The sequence below is a fragment of the Carcharodon carcharias genome, chromosome 3 (assembly GCF_017639515.1).
Source record: "Carcharodon carcharias isolate sCarCar2 chromosome 3, sCarCar2.pri, whole genome shotgun sequence".
Classification (NCBI taxonomy): Eukaryota; Metazoa; Chordata; class Chondrichthyes; order Lamniformes; family Lamnidae; genus Carcharodon; species Carcharodon carcharias.
Window position 1 is genome coordinate 64,553,830 of NC_054469.1, and position 20,181 is coordinate 64,574,010.

The 20,181-nt window shown below is 44.5% G+C and overlaps 1 protein-coding gene across 1 annotated transcript in view; it reads right to left on the reverse strand.

Annotated features, from left to right (window-relative positions):
• Positions 1–20,181, reverse strand: part of LOC121276002 (zinc transporter ZIP12-like) — a 95,890-nt gene that overhangs the window by 53,034 nt on the left and 22,675 nt on the right. The window contains exons 6-10 of the mRNA XM_041183946.1: positions 10,730–10,907; positions 7,541–7,713; positions 3,777–3,929; positions 3,476–3,611; positions 2,419–2,538 (exon numbers count right to left, since the gene is read on the reverse strand). Coding sequence (XP_041039880.1) covers positions 2,419–2,538; positions 3,476–3,611; positions 3,777–3,929; positions 7,541–7,713; positions 10,730–10,907 — 760 coding nt within the window. The remainder of the gene's footprint in view (positions 1–2,418; positions 2,539–3,475; positions 3,612–3,776; positions 3,930–7,540; positions 7,714–10,729; positions 10,908–20,181) is intronic.

Sequence of the window (20,181 nt, forward strand, 5' to 3'; positions counted from 1 at the left end):
GGAGAGGTAGGAGACATGTCTGCGAGTTGACGCTCAGCCTCCGCGAGGTAGAGGTCAGTGCGCCAGACAGCAACAGCATCACCCTTGTCAGCGGGTTTGATGACAATGTCAGGGTTGGACCTGAGAGAACGGAGTGCAGTAAGTTCAGAGAGAGAGATTAGAATGGGTGAGAGGAGCAGAGAAATTGAGACGACTAATGTCGCGCCAACAGTTCTCAATGAAAAGATCAAGAGAAGGTAAGAATCCAGAGGGAGGGGTCCAGGTGGAGGGAGAATATTGGAGGTGGTTAAAAGGATCCATTGAATGGGGAGAGGACTCCTGCCCAAAGAAGTGAGCCCGGAGATGAAGACGGCGGAAGAAGAGTTCAGCATCGTGCCGAGCCCGAAATTCATTGAGATGAGGGCATAAGGGTATGAAGTGAAGTCCTTTGCTAAGCACTGAACGTTCGGCGTCGGAGAGGGGAAGGTCAGGGGGGTATAGTGAATACACGGCTGGGGCTATGATTGGAAGATGGGGTGGGGACAGAGGGACAGGCAGGGGTGGAGGGTCCTAGATGGGTGTTGGTGTTGATGAGTTGTTGGAGCTGGCGTTCCTTAGCACTTGAGAGAAAGTGAAAAAGTTTCTTGTTGAGGTGTCGGATGAGACGAAGAATTAAATGAAACTGGGGGCACGCGCAGCTTTGAAAAAGGGTATGGCGGTGCTGCTGGAGGGAGAGATCGAGTGTGTTCATATGGCGGCGCATGGCACTGAGTGTGGATCTCAAAATGTGACGGGAACAGCAGTCCGAGAAACATTTTATGTCCCGGAGATACCTGTAATCCTGGGTGGGTTCGAAAGATGAGCCAGACCTGCTGAGTTTTTCCAGGTAATTCTGTTTTTGTCTTGGATTTCCAGCATCCGCAGTTTTTTGTTTTTGTTTTTATCCCAGTTACCATTGTCTGTATGTAGTCTTACCTATAAACAACCCACATTCTTGTTGTATGATTGGTATGTTTTGTGCTAAATGGAAGAACACAACACATCGAGGCACAGAGACACTACAAGCAATGCCATCTGCTTATAAGGTCCACAATCAGGCCGTTGGGCTTCTGAAGATACAGTTCTGGTGCCTGAACCGGTCGAGTTGCTCCCTGCAGTACAGTCCCACAAATGTCTCGCTCATTGTGGTTGTCTGCTCCACACTGCATAATGTGGCCATTCAGAGAGATGTGAACTTTGAAGAGGGTGACACCCTGTTATGACAGAGCTCATCAAAGGAAGAGGAGGTACTGGACATGGAAAAGGAGGAACAGGAGGAAGATGAAGAACACTGACATACCTCAGCTGCGCAGGAAGGTGGCCGTGCCTGGTACAGGTCTCACAAGCCTAGTCAGGGTGACTTCCGTTGAAGTAGCAGAATTGAATAAATCCACTCATCAGCAATGAATGACCTCTGTCCACAGACCTTACTGACCCTTTCAAAGACCTTTGTTTCTCTTCACCAATTCATCCCTCTTTTCCAGTTTCACCATTAAAAATGGAAGCTCACATGTTTGGCATCATGTATCAATATTTACAGTATGTCAAAAAGTAACAAAGTGCATACTTACAAGTGAAGCAAACCCCAGTGACCTACTCAGTGCTCTGCCCAACATGGTGGCCTCCACTCTTGGCCACTTCTACTTGATACTCCCTTTGTGCCATCAGATGCATTGGAGGCAGCCTGTCCACTTGTCTCAGTTTGCAACTGAGATGCCTATGGCAGTCATCCTTATCATAGAGGCTCAGTGGGGGCACCTCCAGAGGCAGCTGCACTGGTGTCAATGTAGGCTTAGACTCTGGCACTTGGCCCTGCTGCAGAGATAGTCCCTCAGTCAGAGGGGCCAAGGAGATTGATGACGATGGTGCCTGCCGTAATGGCACACTCATCCACCTCAGTCACTGCTTCAGCCCTTGGAGGGGACCACCAGCTGCTGTGCAACAGGCATCCATTCCAAACTTCTCTCTTCCATTGGTGCCATTGACCATGCTGCAGAGCATGGCATATGTAGCATGGCATGTGTACTCCTGCATCCACATTGTGTGCCGCTGTATATGGCTATCCCTGAGGTTGGCCACTCTCTCAGTGGAGGAACTCATGCATTCAAAGCTCTGTGCCATGGTGGCACACATGAGCTGGAAGGACTTCTCTCTTTTCAGGCCATGACGCTGCATTGCCTCTGGAAACTCCACCATCTGCTGTTGCTGGTCTAATTACAACATCCCTTCTTGTGGCACCTGAAAGCCTGAATCTATGTCCGGCTGAGCATGCCTTTGTCCGTCCTCCATCCTCTGAGGGGGACTTCCCACAACTGCCTTGGCCTCTCTCACCTCCTCCTGTTCACTCATGATATGCTCTTCACTCAGTGTCCCTCCATGTAATTATGTGCAAGGGCTCACCACTGAGTCCATCTGTGAAAGTGGAGGGTGCACTTGTCTGATAGGACAGTGCTGGTTCTGTTGTCTCAGGTTCCTGCGAGTGCCCCAGTGCTCTCTGGCATTGCTCCTCCCTGTCAGAACCTGTGGGAGACAGCGGGAGCATTAGAACAAGTCTCTGACAACAGCAGCTTCTGCAATGCTGAGGCTTCCCAATGCAATTGAATCTTTGACATGCTGTCAGACAGGGAGGAGGACACTCCAACCCCTTCATTGACAGATTACAATATCTTTTCACCCTCTCCTCCAGGAATATTTAACTCTTCTTCTAAGACTTGCTTCTACAGGGCCATCCTGGTGATCTCCACAGCTCCCTTCTTCACAGCAGTGACAGTGTGGAGATGAGCACTCCTCCGGTATGAGCCCTCTCTCTGGCATTGTGTGCCCTTTTCACCTGCAGGACCAAGGAGAGAGAGAGAGAGAGAGAGATATATAAGGCACCGCTGGCCAGTGGCTCATTGACATATAGGAAGCTGCATGTATCAGTAAGTCCTCAGCATCACCATGGCTCTGAGCCTTGCTGAGGGGTCAGCCAGTGCCCTGGGCACACACTCCTCCCATGTTCAGGAGCAGCATGTAACCTCAGGTTCCTCAGCTACAGTGTCTGTGTGAGGTTAAACACAGAGAGGCCTACCCTGAGGGTCTGGCATTGCATTCAACTTGTCAGGATGAAGAAGTTAATTGAATCTTTTACAGCACTGGACCCAGTTCCTCTGATCACACTTCAGCTATGATGGTTTCTCCACCTTAGTCCATCCCAGATCTGTTTGGCTGGTTGTCCTCCTCTTCCTACCTTTCGGAAAGAAATCCTTCCTTGTCTCCCTCACGGCATCCAGAAGGACCTTGAGGTCAATGTCGGAGGATTGAGGGGTTGCCCTGTCCCGGGTTCCAAGCCTCTGCCTCTCTTTCTCAATCCCTGGTGCTTTCACTTTTTCCTGCAAAAGGCAGTCCCACCTACCTTCTCTCTCCTTTGGCTGCTAATTGGCCACCCTAACTGCCCTCCAGCCACTTAACCGCCTACCTCTGCAAAAGTCACCGGCTGCAACTTCTACCTGCACCCCCCACCGAACCTCCGTCTCCCCCTGCCCCCGCATCTGGAACTTTCCCAACGTTGATGTCTCTACCCTGGTTGGAAAAGCCTGTCCCAGACGTATTTTCTGCCAAAATTGTCAGAGACAGTAGCACAATAAAAATGCACATTGTCTACTAATTGATAATAATCATCAATCACAGGAATACTTTGACTAAGGGTGAATGTTGAATGAGCATTGCTTTTGAGGCATGATGTACATTTTTCAGTGAACATTATTTTTTTGACTTACCTGGCCTCTTAATGCCAATATGAGTGTGAATAGTTTCTCAATTAGGAAAAATGCATATATTCCTCCAAGTACTGTAAGCATTTTCCAAATATACCCTTTGTCTTCAGAAAAATGGCTGGTATCTTTTTGCTCATGCTCATGGAGACCAAGAACCTTAATACGAGAGGAATGAAAAAAAATGCACACTTAATTAATTGTATCCGGTACTTCATCACTTTTATGTCTCATGTCAACCACACCAGAGAATCATTTTTAGTCAACTGTCCTCCACATTATTTGCTATTGCCACATTAATCCAAATATGGGCCTAAAATTAATATGAAGATTTAGTTTCTGGCATTAATCCTTGTACTGGAATAGTTAGGTATGAGGCACACCCAGAGTCGGGCCTTGCAACTTATGTAAATGAAACTGATGCTTGCTGGATGATCTGAGGCAGCTGACCGACATTAAAATTCAGGCAGCTGTCAGCTAGGGGATCTCTGCACTGCTGTACTTGCACTGCTATATGTATTCACTGCTACCACTCAGGACCGGATTTTGGCTACTGTGGTGGGTAACTTGACTCACTGGAGCTGCCTACACACAAAGTGCCCAGATAAAAACAATCTGTGCTCTGGGGCAGTGTGGTAGGTGCAGGATGGAGTCGGGCCCACTGGCCCCAGTAGCAAAAGTGCCAGGGCCCGCGAGGGCAGGCTGCTTAAAACGTCTGCCTCGGTTCTCTGAGACTGCCTCCTAGCTGTTCTGAGAAGATTTTAGGCCCTCTAGTCCTCATCCCTCACACCCCCTTCACCTCTGCCGCCCAACCCCCATGGCCTCTTACACCTTCCATGCCAAATCTTCAAACCTTACAAAAGTGTCAAATCAATATTATAACCGCTTAAAGATGTGTATCAAGCAAAGTCAACAATTCACTTGCATTGTCAAAACAGAACTGTCTGGTGATCTAATGTTTTAATTGATCTGGGCTCACAGCCAATCATGCAGAGAAGACTTGCTTGATTGGCATCTTTAAGTGATTATAATATGTTTTTCTTCCTGAGCTCACTTTTGTCAATGTCTCAATATTTACTTGAGCAAGATTAAGAGATGAAAATTGTTTGAAGCCTCTGTTATTGATACTTTAGTGGTCTGTCTGAGTGACACTTTTATAGCATTGTAGGGCTGTAGGAGCAACAGTTTGTTCTCAAAGATCATTTGCCATTGTTATTATATGGCTCATTGGTTATTTAGATAGTGTCTACTGGGTGAGTGTGCATGGAAGGGGCATGAGCTGGCACAGACAGAATGATGGACAACGAGGACTTGCTGAGGGTCATGAGTTGGCATTGAATTGGCATGCATGGTGCATGGGGATGGGGGGGAATGGGTAAGACCTTTTGAACTTACCTTTCAAAAGCTTCCCGAATTCAGGCTATGGTTCATGACACCTCTGACGGTCTGTAAGCCAAGAGCTATGGAGAAGCTCCATGAAATTAGGGGGGGTGTCCCTCCGGGGGGGTCCCTCCCCACTCCCCACCTCACCCCCAGCACCCCCTCCTTCCTTGCAATGGAGCCAGCCAGACTGGGAGTGCAGGGTGCAGGTAGCAAGCTCGCACCCTTAATCCCGTGCTGGTGAAAATTGGGGGTATCGTGAACGTAGTCAGGAATCCAGGAATCAGGTTCCACCCACCATTTTTAAATGGCTCCGATGCCTTTCTGACTCTGTGAAACTCTGGACTTCACTGTCAGTCTCCATGTATAAGTCAGAAAGATGGACTGATCTGGCTGTGTTATATTTCACTCAGTATTGTTGGTGAGCCTTTATGACCTTTACCTCTGTGGGTTGGGCCTGCTCCTGGTAGCTTTCTGCCCCTCTGAGATGAAGATTTTTTGCCACTGCAAATGGCTGTGAACTATAAAATCTCATTATCGAAAGCAGCAAGTTAAAATCATTTGAAGACAGATAATTAGAACTTACATTTACATTATCATCACCTCAGGACAGCTCAATGTGCATGTAAATAATGTTTAATGTTTATTCTTTATTGTATAAATCCAATTACACAGAACAAGGACCCACAAAGAGCTAATGAGAACTTAATCTGTGCTGTTTTCCTGGTTTGGTTCTGGGAGGGATGTGGTTAAAAACTCCAGGAGAGCTCCCTGCTTTTCTTCAAATAATGCCAATTGAATAAGTATAGAAGGCCTTGATTTAAATGGATGCAGAGGTGAGACTAGAGGTGGATTGGCCACATTTTCCCGTCATAATCCGGCGTGCCATAGTCCCACCGCTGTGCCATTTTTGAAGAGTCCTGTTGAAGATGGGAATGTCTGAAAGCAGCATCTAGCAAATCAAGCCCCTTTATGTGCCCAAGGCCAGTGTACACTGCTGTGGTAAGCAATTGGGTCTCCAACTGAGGTTGAATCTTAGTTGATAAATAGAGGCAGCATTCTAGTGGCAGGCTGGGAAGCCAGCACTCTATTTATCAGTTTTAATCCCTACTCCCTACACCTTAGCTGTGACTGCAAAATGGCCACAGCTGTGGTTTCCCCTCCATAGTAATGGTTTGACAGCTTTAGCCATTTTTGTTTTTAAAAAAAATTTTAAAAATCTTCAGAAGGCCCTTCCATCTTGAAACGCTCTCTCCATCTACTTACATGCATCAGCGTTGAAGGGCCTTCTATTGGCCCTCTAGCCTCAGGAGGCTGCCCTCTGTCCTTAATTATGTGGGCTCCTGGAAGTGCCCACATAATTGTCTGCCTCCTCAAAAATCATCCGCTGATCCCAATGATAGCAAATATGGGTTCACTGCTGTAGGACCAATTCAGCCCAGAATCTCTCCCAAAATACAGCCTTTTTAACAATGTGATGCTCCTTTAATATTGCACTGACATGTAGTAAGTGTAAATGTAGCAAGTGAAGCTTGTTCAAGTTCATAGTTGAGCTTGAGCCAACAACCTGTTGACTCAGGAGAAACATGCAAAGTTATGCAAAGTCATGTTTTGTTCTAAGTTATGTTTCTGTAAACAGAAACAAAAACCTTACCATAACCAAAATATCATCATTTCCAGAAACCTATAACTTTTGTTTTCCATTCAGAGTGTTTTTCATGAGGTAAATTGAACACAGAATTATAAGGACCAATTTTCCAAGTACGTCTGGTCACCAGGGATTGTCATGTGCCAGTTGTGCATTCTCAGGAAAGCTGTCCTATATTTCCACTAAAGTAGAAATATTTTCCAACATTGTGGCCAGTCAGCCACTGTGTTGCTTCCTTTTCTAAAAACTTTGATCTTGATCAAAGAATCACAAAATTGTTACAACACAAAAGGAGGCCATCCAGCTAGTCATGTCTGTACCAGCTCTCCGAACAACTAGTTCATCTGGTGCCATTCTCCCGCCTGCTCCCTGTAAACCTGAAAACTCTTCCTTTTCAGATAACTGTCAAATTTCCTCCAGTTCTGTCGAAGGGTCATGAGGACTCGAAACGTCAACTCTTTTCTTCTCCGCCGATGCTGCCAGACCTGCTGAGTTTTTCCAGGTAATTCTGTTTTTGTTTTCCTTTTGAATGCTTCAGTTGAACCTGCCTCCACCACACACTCAGGCAGTGCATTCCAGACTTTAATCACTCCCTGCATGAAATATTTTTATCGTATCATTCTTGCTTATTTTACCAATTATTTTAAATCTGTGCCCTCTCATCCTTGATGTTAGTAGTTTTATAAGTTTTGCTGCCTCCCGTACCCCAGGGTGCCTTGCCAACTTTCGTGCAGTAACTTACCTGTGGCAAAAGATGCATCAGTGCATCACCTGACATTGTTCCAACGGCAATACCTACAAACAGCTGCAGGATAAGCTGATATGTCTGTTTGCATGAGCTGAAGATAAGTAGGGTGATACCACACATGGAGCTCACGGTAATTATCAAAACAGCCACTGTGCTATATCCATACTCTAGAGAAAAAAGGCCACAATTAGCATTCCTGAATGTGCATAAAGATATTTTGAAAATGCAAATATCCACATGAAAAAAGCATGATAAAGAATATTTTAACCAAATGATCAACCCTAATTATGGAAAACAAGAGAGGAATCCTTTCAAAAGTGAACAATATTAGATTCCACAGCAAATACTGTATAAATAAAATGAAGCTGAAGTTTAAGATAGACTATTTTATGAGAAATAATTAACTGTTAGAAGTGGCCATTGATGGCTCGGTGAGTAGTGGGACCACATGATAGGGGCACTAACTATATGGACTAAGAACATTTCAGTTTCTACCTAATATTCCTTGACACTTTGTGCTATCGGTAGCCTCAGTGTAAACAGGTCAAAGTATTTTTATGTGGATGCCAGATGACAAGCCGTATTTCATGCAGTTAGAATGCAATGATCCCCTGATAGTTACTCTTCATGCTTAAATATGAATAATTTATTTTTATTGCTGCAGAATCCCATTAGGCTCTGTGGTCAATGACTTGAATGGTATCATTTAAGGAGTACATAGGGGTCATGTATAGTCTTGCAAATAATATAATTCCCAATTCTAGATTAATCTTCACAGGCACAATTTTTTAAGTTTAGGTTTCAGTAACAATTATGAGACTGAAATAATTACTTGGGGTAGTTGTGGGGGGTGGGGATGTGGGGGAGGGGGTGTGGGTGGTGGTGCCCTGCTCTGCTGTGTAACTCTGGCAGAATTTGCAGAATTTCTGGGAATTTGCTTATTTCTCAGATGGGCAGAGTCAGAGACAGGGCCTTTGTAGGCAGGGTTTCTCAGTCACAGATATGGAGGACACCTGATGCTGAAGTGATGGCTGTACACCCAGTTAAGTGAAGTGTAGCAGCCCCCACAAGGGTCAATGTGGACCCCATCAGTGGGGTTCAAGTGGGCAAGCGGAATTGACCCTTGAAGAATTGAAAACTATTTTTGTTTTTTTTGCATCTGTATCCAGATCAGCCTCTTCCTCCCTTTATTCTGGGAGCTGATTGGACCATTGCCAGGTTCTGTGGAGTGGGGGGGAGGGGTGGTTGGATGGTTATTATAATGGACAAGCAATGTGGAGGTCATGAATTAAAATCCCATTACAGCAAGCTGTAGAACTGAATTGATGTACAAATTTGTGCGTTGCAACTAAATAAAAAATTAAATGGCTGAATTGTTGTAAAAATTCAAATGGCTTATTAATGTTCACCCAGTCTGATCTCTCTAGTCTCACAACTCGCTGAGTCTTAATACCCTCTGAGACAAGAGACAATAAACGTGGCTGTATCAGCACTCATCACATCTCAAGAACAAATCTTAAAACATAGCCAGATTGAATTTTAAAACCATTATATCTAAAATCAATTTCAATCTGTACTGAGTATATGTGCAGTGTTGTAGCAATGTTAGCAGAAAATACTGGAAGCACACAGCAGAACCCTCAGCATCTACGAAGATAACGGACTGCTTGACAACATGGTTGGAGATATTTCGTCGGCATAAAGGGTCTATGCATGAAACAGTAACTCGTCTTTTCCCTTTCGGGTTGTTGAGGAATCTGCATTGTACCATCAACATTTTCTGTTTTAATTACAGTTTTCTTTTTCAATTTTGTATTTTCTTTCCTGGACAGTAGGAAAAAACTGGACTCTTTTACTAATTTTGAAAAAATTTTCTTGGAGTGTCAGTGTCCCTAACTAGGAGGACAGCTATTGCCCATACCAAGCTACCCTGGGAAGATAGTGATGGTGGACCTTGAACTGCTGAATGTTCCAATACGGCTAAGTAGTGTGTGAGGTTACTTTACAGAATAGTTGAGAGTGAACCACATTGGTGTGGGACTGGAGTCACATATAAACCAAGAGGGCATGTTTCCTTCTCCAAAGAACAATAGTGAACCAACTGGGTTTTTGCAACAATCCAACTGCTTCATTGTTACTTTTTCTAATACTATCTGTTCTGGATTGATTTTTAATAAGGTCATGTTTTCTGAGGCTTTATCTTTGTTCTGAAATGTTCGCTTTCTGGTTTGTGAATATTTGTTGTGTTGTAAATGGTTATAAATGAGTGCTTACACCAATTTTCGTATTTTACACAAGAAAAGTGCATTCCTTCAAAAAGGAGGCTAGGATTCGATTTTAATGTGTTTTATGTATACTTTAGTCCCGTGTGCTATTCATAAAATAACCGTTTAGGATCGTGTGCCTAACATTTTTACATAAGCATTAGTCCAGGGCTTCAGAGGAGTTCAGAGATGGATTATTTCTCATGATTTGGGGTGGCTGAAAGATAGTCAATTCTTCTTATAATTTCTACTCCGATAAGGACACAGGTTGGAATTCTAACATTTTATAAAATAGTTGACTGTTTTGTACAACTTTACTTCAAACATTATATTTGTTTTCATCACTGTTGTTCCAGGGCATTAGTGAGCTTGATTCTAATTTGCTGTAGACAATTTTCTTTCAGTGAAATGTCTATTGCTGAAATGTCCAGGAAAATGTATTCCTACTTGTACACAATTGCTGACAACTCTATTTTAGCAGATGTACTGAAGTATTATAAAGTGGGCCTGTATGTTGGCTCTGAGTAATATGTTCTGGCAAGCTGACTGTAACTTGTAACAGGGTTCAGCCATCAATAATTTTAATGCGCTGATGGTATGATTGTATGCTTTGAAGTTTTAGTTTGCAATTATCATTGGTCATAGTTTGCCCCTTACTGGGAAAATACTAGAAATTCATTCTAAGGGAAGGGGCCCTGTACTCCCAGATCGCTCAGAAGTGCTGCTTATTTCAATGAGAGGTGTGTGGAAAAATATTTCAAATTAATCTGTGAAAGACTGGCAGAGAACTTAATTGCAAAGAATGCTCAAACTTAGTGCCTGGTCAATCCTACAGGGCACATAATAAGTTATGTGTGTGTGTTAATTCTCCCATTGTAGAGATGCCAATTATAAAGCAATATTATTTATTATGACTTACTCTCAGTGTTAGTTGGCAGGACAACGGATTGTGCATATTCCCGTTCACTGTGTTGACAAGCTCCACTAAGTAGCTGTTGAATAATTGCAGGGCTCATCTGGTTGAAGTGTTCTTTTGAAATAGCAGAATCACTACCATTTGCAAAGATCTCCATTAGCTGTTCGGCAGAAAAGCAAACCTAGTTGAGGAAAATGGCTGTCAATTTATCTGAAGTTGAAGCTTTTATAAAACTAGAAAGGATCATATAAGTCACAAGTTTGAATGAGGTATAGCAGGAATTAATAATCCATACATAATATGTGCAAATTTACTTCTGTGTCAGGCCCACTTTGCAGATACCAATAACCGTAAATCATGGGGTATAATAGCATAGTGTAGATAACCAAAAACACCCACCTGGTTCACGAATGTCCTTTAAGGAAGAAAATCTGCTGTCCTTACCTGGTCTGGCCTAATTGTAACTCCAGACCCACAACAATGTGGTTGACTCTTAAATGCCCTCTGAACAAGGGCAATAAATGCTGGCCTAGCCAGCGATGCCCACACTCACGAATGAATTAAGAAAAACCACAGTTGGGTCCCAGATATTGAGCCTTAACTTTTAGACTGCTAAGGGGATATTTTAATAAGACTATAAGACTCAGGAGCAGAAGTAGGCCATTCAGCCCATCGAGTCTGCTCCACTATTCAATGAGATCATGGCTGATCTGATAATCCTCAACTCCATTTTCCTGCCTTTTCCCCATAACCCTTGATTCCCTTACTGATTAAAAATCTGTCTATCTCAGCCTCGAATATATTTAATGACCCAGCTTCTATAGCCCTCTGTGGTAAAGAATTCCACAGATTAACTACCCTCTGAGAAGAAATTCCTTCTCATCTCTGTTTTAAGTGGACGGCCCCTTACTCTGAGATTATGCCCTCTGGTCCTATATTCTCCCACAAAGGGAAACAACCTCTCAGCAGCTACCCTGTCAAGCCCCCTAAGAATCTTATATGTTTCAATAAGGTCAACTCTCATTCTTCTGAACTCCAATGAGTACAGGCCCAACCTACTCAACATCTCCTCATAAGAAAATTTCTCCATCCCCAGGATCAACCTAGTGAACCTTCTCTGGACTGCCTCCAATGCCAGTATATCTTTCCTTAGATAAGGGGACCAAAATTGTTCACGGTTTTCTAGGTGTGGTCTAACTAGTGCCTTATATAGTTTTAGCAAGACTTCCTAATTTTTATACTCCATTCCTTTTGAAATAAAGACCAACATTCCATTTCTCTTCCCTATTACCTGTTGAACTTGTATGTTAGCTTTTTGGGATTCATGCACAAGGACTCCCAAATCCCTCTGTGTTGCAGCTTTCTGCAGTCTTTCTCCATTTAAATAACATTCAGCTCGTCTATTCTTCCTGCCAAAGTGCTTAACCTCACATTTTCTCACATCATATTCCATTTGCCAAGTTTTTGCCCACTCACTTAACCTGTCTATATCCCTCTGTAAACTCTTTGTGTCATCCTCACAACTTGAATTCCCACCTATTTTTGTGTCATCCGCAGACTTGGCGATAGTGCATTCATTTCCCTCATCCAAGTCATTGATATGTATTGTAAATAATTGAAGCCCAAGTACTGATCCCAGTGGCACTTCACTAGTTACAGGTTGCCATCCTGGTGCTGAACATTGTGCAATCATCAGCGAACATCCCCACTTCTGACTTATTGATAGAAGGAAGGTCATTGATGAAGCAGCCGAAGATGGTTAGGCCTAGGACACTACCCTGAGGAATTCAGGGGATTGGAAGGACAAGGCAGGGGGCATATCAATCATTACGGGTGTGAGATTTTCAGGAAGGTAGGGTACTTCAACATTCATCTAGGCGGGACAGAACGTAATGGGGAGGGTTGAAGGGTCACTGTGGGGCAGTCGAAAATGATTCTGGTGGGGGGTCAATGGCTATGGAGGGGAGGGTGTTGGTGACAGTGGGACGGGAAAAGGGGTTAGACTGCACTACTAAAATCATGGCTGCTCACAAGTATAAAGAGCTTCGTGATGGAGATCTGGAGATGCTGCCTGGGAGTTGGGTCAGTGGGGGTGGGTGGAGCAGCAGGTTATCTCTACTGGACAACTGAAAGGGAATCCCAGCATGTAGTACTCACAATGCTGAGGCTTTGGAATAGATGAGCCTGTGAGGGGCAAAGGGTCAGTGTGTTCAGAAGACTTCTTGCATATGGCTCACAAGGGCCCTGGCAAATACCTTTGCCACCCTCCACATGCATGATCCCAGGGTACATGGGTGTCTTGTGGAGGATGATCGCGGGAGCAGGGGGGTGCACAGGCTTAAGGACTATCGCAAATAAATCACATCAGATATGATTAAAGTGCAAATGAACTATCTTTACAAAAGTGTGATATGTGTAACAATATCCGAGCAACCACTTGTGAATTCAGAACTTCTTAATATTTCTTTCCCTAGCATGTCTTCTAGGTTCTCCCCCAACATCCGCAGCAGGGGTGGAGGCAGCCTGCTGAACCATTGGCCCTCTGACATTGGATGACCTTGACGTCCATCCTCTGGAGACTTGGGGCCTGGAGGGCCCCTGGCTTATTTTGGCTGTCCTGCTGTGGGCAACTGCTCCGTCTATGGTTACAGAAGCTGAAGGGGTCACAGGCAAAGGGGATTCGGAAGGGCCAGACATCCTTAAAGATTCCTGAGCAGAGCTCTCAGGGGTGTCCAACAGCCGCTCCCCCTCCCTTTGGGTCCCCGAAGGCCCCTGCCTGACTCCTGGAGGGGAAAGGGAACCTGGAGGAAGGTCGAAGTGCCCCATCCCCCTCTCACATAGCCACTCCAGAAGCTCACCCATTGCTCCAGTGTTGCAATGCAGGTCTGCATGCATCTTCGGCAGAACATGCAGGGCCAGGTTCACCATGGAGTCCACCATCCGCCCCATAGAGACCTTTATGTGTAAACACGCTGGCACAACTTCATCAGCCAGCAAGTGGAGGTCTCCTCCGCCTCACATGCCACTCTGTTGAGGGCCTTCGACATCTCTGCCTAATCTTCCCCGTCTCTTGCTGCCTCTACAGCATCGTCTTGGAAGGCAGATTCCAGAGGACGTCATTGGCCTCGAGCCTCGCAGATGCCTCTTCCCCAGCACTTCTCCAAGTGCCGGTGAGCTTAGCTGATCCTGCCTCTTCCTACTGCGACACACGTCTATGCAGTGACCACCAGAATGTGAGACCCTTCCTAAACTAGAACTAATACCCACTGAGGTGTGTGTCTCTGGGCTGGTGGAGGGTGCAAGTATCTGCTGTGATGCCTCTACAGGTGCATTTTCTTCATCAGCAATGTCCTCACTCCTCTCCGAGCTTGTGTGCATGCAAGACCAGGCTTTCTGACTCTTGAGCCTTGCCCTCTTCCTGGTGGCATCTGTAAGTGAGAGATGAGAGAGTGAGTGACTGCATGAGCTGCCTCCATGAAGGCACCCTTGACCCTGAGGTTTCTATGACATGCATGGACCCTTACTGAATGGAGGCCACAAGCCAATACCTCCATCTCCGATAGGTGTGTCCCATTCCACCCCTGCAAGCTGAGCTACCCACACCTCCAAGTCAGTCAGTTCTTTCAAGTGTGGCCGACCACCTCCCATTTTCTGCTTCTCTCTATGATTAAGGCTTAACTTCTCCTGTGCAACGAGAGAAGATGGGGTTGAGAGCAATTGGGTTTATGTACTTTTCCAAAGCTTCCAGATATACAAATAACCCACTGGATTGTGTGCCATGTGATTGATGCACTGCAGGTTGTCCTGAAGGGTTCTGGGCTAGCACCCTCAAAGTGGTGAGCCCATGCAGATATAAGGATAAGGCTCAGGGAAGCATGTCATTAGTGGTGCTTGATGGTGCCCTCAACGCATGAGTCCCTTCCCCCCTCCCGTCCCAAACAGCATGTGAGCTCTCTGTGTGAAAGGGTGAGGAACCTACAATGGCCTGTCCACCTGTAGAGTAGATGGCTTGCAGTGGGACTATGAGGCATGACCTTATCATATTGCCACTGAGCCTCATGTCCCCTATACCATTCATTGAGGTGAGTGTGAACAGCCAAGGGGTCACTTACGCTGGCGGAGCAGATAAGGTCATTCATCCTTTTGCAGCATTGAAGGGCAGTCCTCTGTTGGGGACCCTGGGCACTGACAGCCCTGGAGACTTGCTCCCATGCAGGGTTCATCTCCCTGCTCGGCCTCCTCCTCCCATCCGATGGATGGAGGATGTCCTTCCTGGCCTCCACTTTGTTGAGCAGGACACCCAGGAAGGTATTGCTGAACTTGGGTGCTGGAGCTGAGGTTCCTCTTCTGGCCATCTCCTTCTTCAGCGGTGGGTAAATTGCTGTCTAGGCACTTTTAAATATGGCTGGGATATGACAGCGGGGCACATGCCATTCAGCCCGCCCTGCTGCGAATAACGTTGGGAAACCCCTGACCACATAATTAATGACACAGGGTTAGCGCAAATTCCTGGTGGCCTCAGCAGCAGGAAACACTCTCTGTCCCAGCCCGCCACAGGACTTAGTCCCGGAAGGGAAAATTCCACCCATTGAAGACACAAAAATTTTTTGAATTTCTACTGTAAAATAATGCGTTCTGATTCATTGTAAGCATTTTTATACTTCATAATTAAAGTAATTTAAATCTTAATGAGCAGAAAAACAAAAGTAATATTTAAGATTTTTAATACCTCAACTAGCCCATTATTTTGCCAAAAAGTGATTCTTTATTCTTTTAAGGGATGTGGGCATCGCTGGCAAGGCCAGCATTTTCTGCCCATCACTAATTCCCCTTGAACTCTGTGGCTTGCTAGCCCATTTCATGGAGCAGTTAAGAGTCAACTGCACTGCTGCAGGGCTGGAGTCACATGTCAGCCAGGCCAGCTAAGGATGCAGATTTCCTTCCATAAAGAGCATTAGTGAACCAGATGGGTTATTACGACAATCGATGATAGTTTCATGGTGACCATCATTGAGCCTAGTTTTATATTCCAGACTTATTAACTGAATTCAAATTCCATCGGCTGCCATGGTGGGATTTGAACCCACGTCCCCAAAGCGTTAGTCTGGGCTTCATTGCCATCTCCCATGACCTCAACAATCACTGTCCTATATTCAACTAACTTTAACTATAGTTTTCAAAGGCATTCTAAAATAGATACGTTAGGCATTTCATCCTTCTGAGCCAAGATTACAGAGACGTTACTCCATCCAATTCCACACACGTTCGTTGCCATTCATTTTCCTCCCCTTCATTGGAAACATTTTCACATTTCACACATCGTTCAAGCCCTTTTCCACTGCTATTCATTCTCTCCCTCTGTAATAAACTTGATGTACCGGACAGGTTTCTTACTTGAAACGGATAGCTTTATTTACAGAGCTCTTGTAGAAGCTACATGCTTGAACCAGGTCCACAACTAGAAAGCTCCGCCCCTAAGATTACCCACACTTAGGGCTGATTTGTCAGTACAGTCATGTGACCACTAAAAGCGGTAGGAAAGGTCTTTCCCACAATCAGTACAATCCTCCCCCTTTAATTTTTTTTTTGCATTTATATTTACAAGAATATCTTAATCCACAGCATTTACAGATATACACACTTCATGATTATAGATTAAGTCTCTGAGGTGGTTTTCCAATTCAGTTGGAGCGATGTAGCTCTACAACTTGAGATTCTCCCACTGGATTGACATGACCGGGAACTGCAGCATCAGGGACATGCTTAGAAAATGGCAGTTCAGAATTATTTAATTCAGCAGAGACATCAGGCATGTCGATTCTAGGTCAATGTGTCACCTCAGGGACAAAAAGTTCGACATCAATTACTGGTGGAATAATTGGTTATTCGAATGTTTCTCCACTCCTTAGATGATCCACATGTTTTTAAACAATCCGGTCTTCCATTTCTGATTGATATGACAAAGGACCAATTTCAGAGACAATTATACCAGGAACCCAACTAGGACCATTTCCTAAATTCCACACAAAAACTGTCTCTCCCATAGTAAATTTTTGAGCTTTGCTATGAATATTGTGATTCACTTTCTAACTACTCTGGCTCTTCTCTACCTTCCCCTCTGAGTTTGGAAACACCAGACTAAACCTTGTATGAAGGCAGTGTTTCAGACAATGTTAAACCGTAGTTGCGTGAGGAGTCATACGATAATTGAGAAGAAAATGTGAAATTCAAGTTTCTAATGTTCCTTCGAATAACTTCTTCATTCCTGTTTTGAAAGTTTGCACTGCACTTTCTGCTAATCTATTGGATGAGAGGTGACATGGTGCTGTTTTTCAATATGTTCAATTCCCATCAGACTCACGAATCTCTTGAATTCTGTACTAGTGAAGACAGTACTGTTATCCAAAACAATGGCTTCTGGGAGGCCATGTCAACTAAAACATTGGTGCAGTTTTTCAATACTGCACAAGATGTTGGTGATCTAACTTCATATGCATCCATCCACTTAGAATGTACATCGATGATCAATAAAAACATGGTACCTAAAAATAGACCTACATAGTCTATATGTAGTCTAACCCAGGGTCAATCAGGCCCCCCCAACCCCCCCCCCACCCCCCAACCGCCACCCCCCCCCCCCCCCCCCCCCCCCCCCCCCCACCCCACCCACCCCCCCCCAGGATGAAGTGGAGCTGAAACGGGCAACATCTGTTGTTGCTGACACTGGAGACAGTGCTTAACCGTTCATTCTATATCACTGTCCAAACCTGGCCATCAGACAGCTTCGTGCAAGCATCTTCATCTTTAAAACGCCTGGATGTGCACTGTAAAGCTCTGTTAAGAGTGGTTCTCTTCCTTGCGAAGGGACGGCAACTCTTGATCCTCACAACAAGATTCCATCTTGACAATCTAACTCAGTTTTTTGGGCATACAATGGTCTTATCTGTTCAGAGACTAGTGCATTCAACCATCCTTGCAATACCTGGTCTCGGACTTTTGATAAAACTGGATCCCTGTCCAATTCTTTATTTGCTTTGCACAGACTGACAAAGAGTCCAGGAAATTCAACACAAGTACAACTTCTTGTGACACTGGAGCATGTACAATGCTATCTGGCAATGTAAGACGACTGAGGGCATCTGCGTTTGCAATACGGACACCCAGGCGGTGCATACTCAAACGCTGACAAAATCAAAGCCCATCATTGAATTCTGGCTGCGGCTATTGGCGGGATTGTTTTATTTTTGCTAAATGCAGGAAGATAAATGATAGTTGCAGGAAGGATGTTCCCGATGGTGGGGGAGTCCAGAACCAGGGGTCACTGTCTGAGGATACGAGGTAGACCATTTAGGACTGAGATGAGGAGAAATTTCTTCACCCAGAGAGTGGTGAGCCTGTGGAATTCGCTACCACAGAAAGTAGTTGAGGCCAAAACATTGTATGTTTTCAAGAAGGAGTTAGATAAAGCTCTTGGGGCGAAAGGGATCAAAGGATATGGGGAGAAAGCAGGAGCAGGATATTGAGTTGGATGATCAGCCATGATTATAATGAATGCCAGAGCAGGCTCGAAGGGCCAAATAGCCTACTCTTGCTCCTAGTTTCTATGTTTCTATGTAAATAAACCCATTAGTGGCTTATGATCTGACACTATGCTCAAATGTCGACCATGAAGATATTGATGGAATTTCTTTACTCCAAATATTACTGATAAACCTTCCTTTCAAGCTGTGAATAACCCTTCTTGGCTGCAGCAAGGATTTTGGAGACATAGCCTATTGGCTTTTCGGGTTTGATTTCTGTCTTTTCTTTTTCTGCTTGTTGCAGAGTTTTGTCTCGTTCTTCATTTTGATTTCACATTCGGCCAAATTTCTCTTTGGTGAAATCTTAACTTGGCTCAGTATGGTGGTTGAGTTACCCATAGCTTCGTTACCCACTTGCATCTTGGAAAGTTCCATGGCTTTTCTTTCTAATGCCTCTTTGGTTTCAGTTAGCTGATTCTTCAGTTTTTCTGTCTCCTTCTTGTATCCTTTGGCTTCCTCCTAGGACATTGAACATTGTTGAGTTTTTCTGCCAACTGTTCCTTCAGTTTGTTCAGAGTAGCACTATATTCGTTTTGTTTCTTTTCATGATTTTCCAATGGAACTAACTCTGACCTGAGGGATCCTTGCATCCTGCGAAGGTCCTGTGATTCTCCTAACTCATTCCAAAATACACTGTCATATTCCTGTATCAACTCAATCTCTCTTCCCGTTCTCACTTGAAATATTTCTGAGGAGCTGAACTTAAATTTTTGTAACTAGTCACGGCCCAGAAGACAAGGTCCTTCATCTGTTACAATGATCACTGGAAGTTGGGCTGTCTGTTGCTTATAGGACACAGGTACTGAGGCGATGCCTTTTACCTGTATTGACTCTCCAGTGTATGTCTTCATTTAAGCTGTAGTTTGCTCCAGATTCAGTGGCTGGGTACCTTCACTTAGGTGTTTAAAAGTGTGTTCTCCTACCACCGTGGTTGATGGTCATGTGTCTACCTCCATGATTAGAGGTTTCCCATTCACTTGAAGAGTGACGGTTATTGGTTCAGCTTTTACTACTTTGACATTGCACAGGGTATAAATATCAGTATTTATAATCAGCAGCTTCTGATTCAGTTATATATTGCACGCCATTTAACTTGACCTGCTGCCTGAATGACTGTCTCGATTTCACTCTGCATTGCTTTAATTCATGCCCTTTTTTGTGACAGTAGTGGCATCCTGCCTCTTTAAATCTGCAGGGTTCCTATACATGGTTACCCCCACGTTGGTAACAAATTAATTTCTGAATTGCTGATGAGATCCTCCCGTATTCCTTTTCATTTTTCGAGCAGCAGGGACCGTGTCCCACTTGGCTGTTGTCTCCCTGGTTTTCACGCCAGGCTCGGCAGTAGGTTCCTGCCCCAACTGAAGAATGGCACCATGTTGCATACTCTGCAAAGCTTGCAAGTCCCTTTCAGCACTTTACATTGCTAGCGCTATTTCCATGGTGCGCTTCGAGTCAATATTAACTTCTGCAGGTAAACGGCGCTGAATGGTGTTGTCATGTACGCCACAAACCAAACGATCCTACAACATGTCATTGAGTGTATCTCCAAAGTCATAATGCTCGGTCAACTGTTTTAACTTCGCAGTATAAGTTGTGATTCAGTCACCCAGGGCCCTTACTCTAGAGTTGAATTTAAATCTGTGCATAATTACCGATGGCGTCAGCTGAAAATGTATCTTCAAGAGGCCTACCAGCTCGTTAAAAAATTTAGAATTGGGCACGTTTGGGGTCGTCAGACTAAGGATGAGGTTATATGTCTTGTTACCACAGACACTTAAAAGTATTGCTTTCTGCTTCTCCTCCACTGTTATTTCATTCCCAACAAAATAAAAACCTAGACGCTTTATGTACTGGCTCCAGTCTTCCATGGAT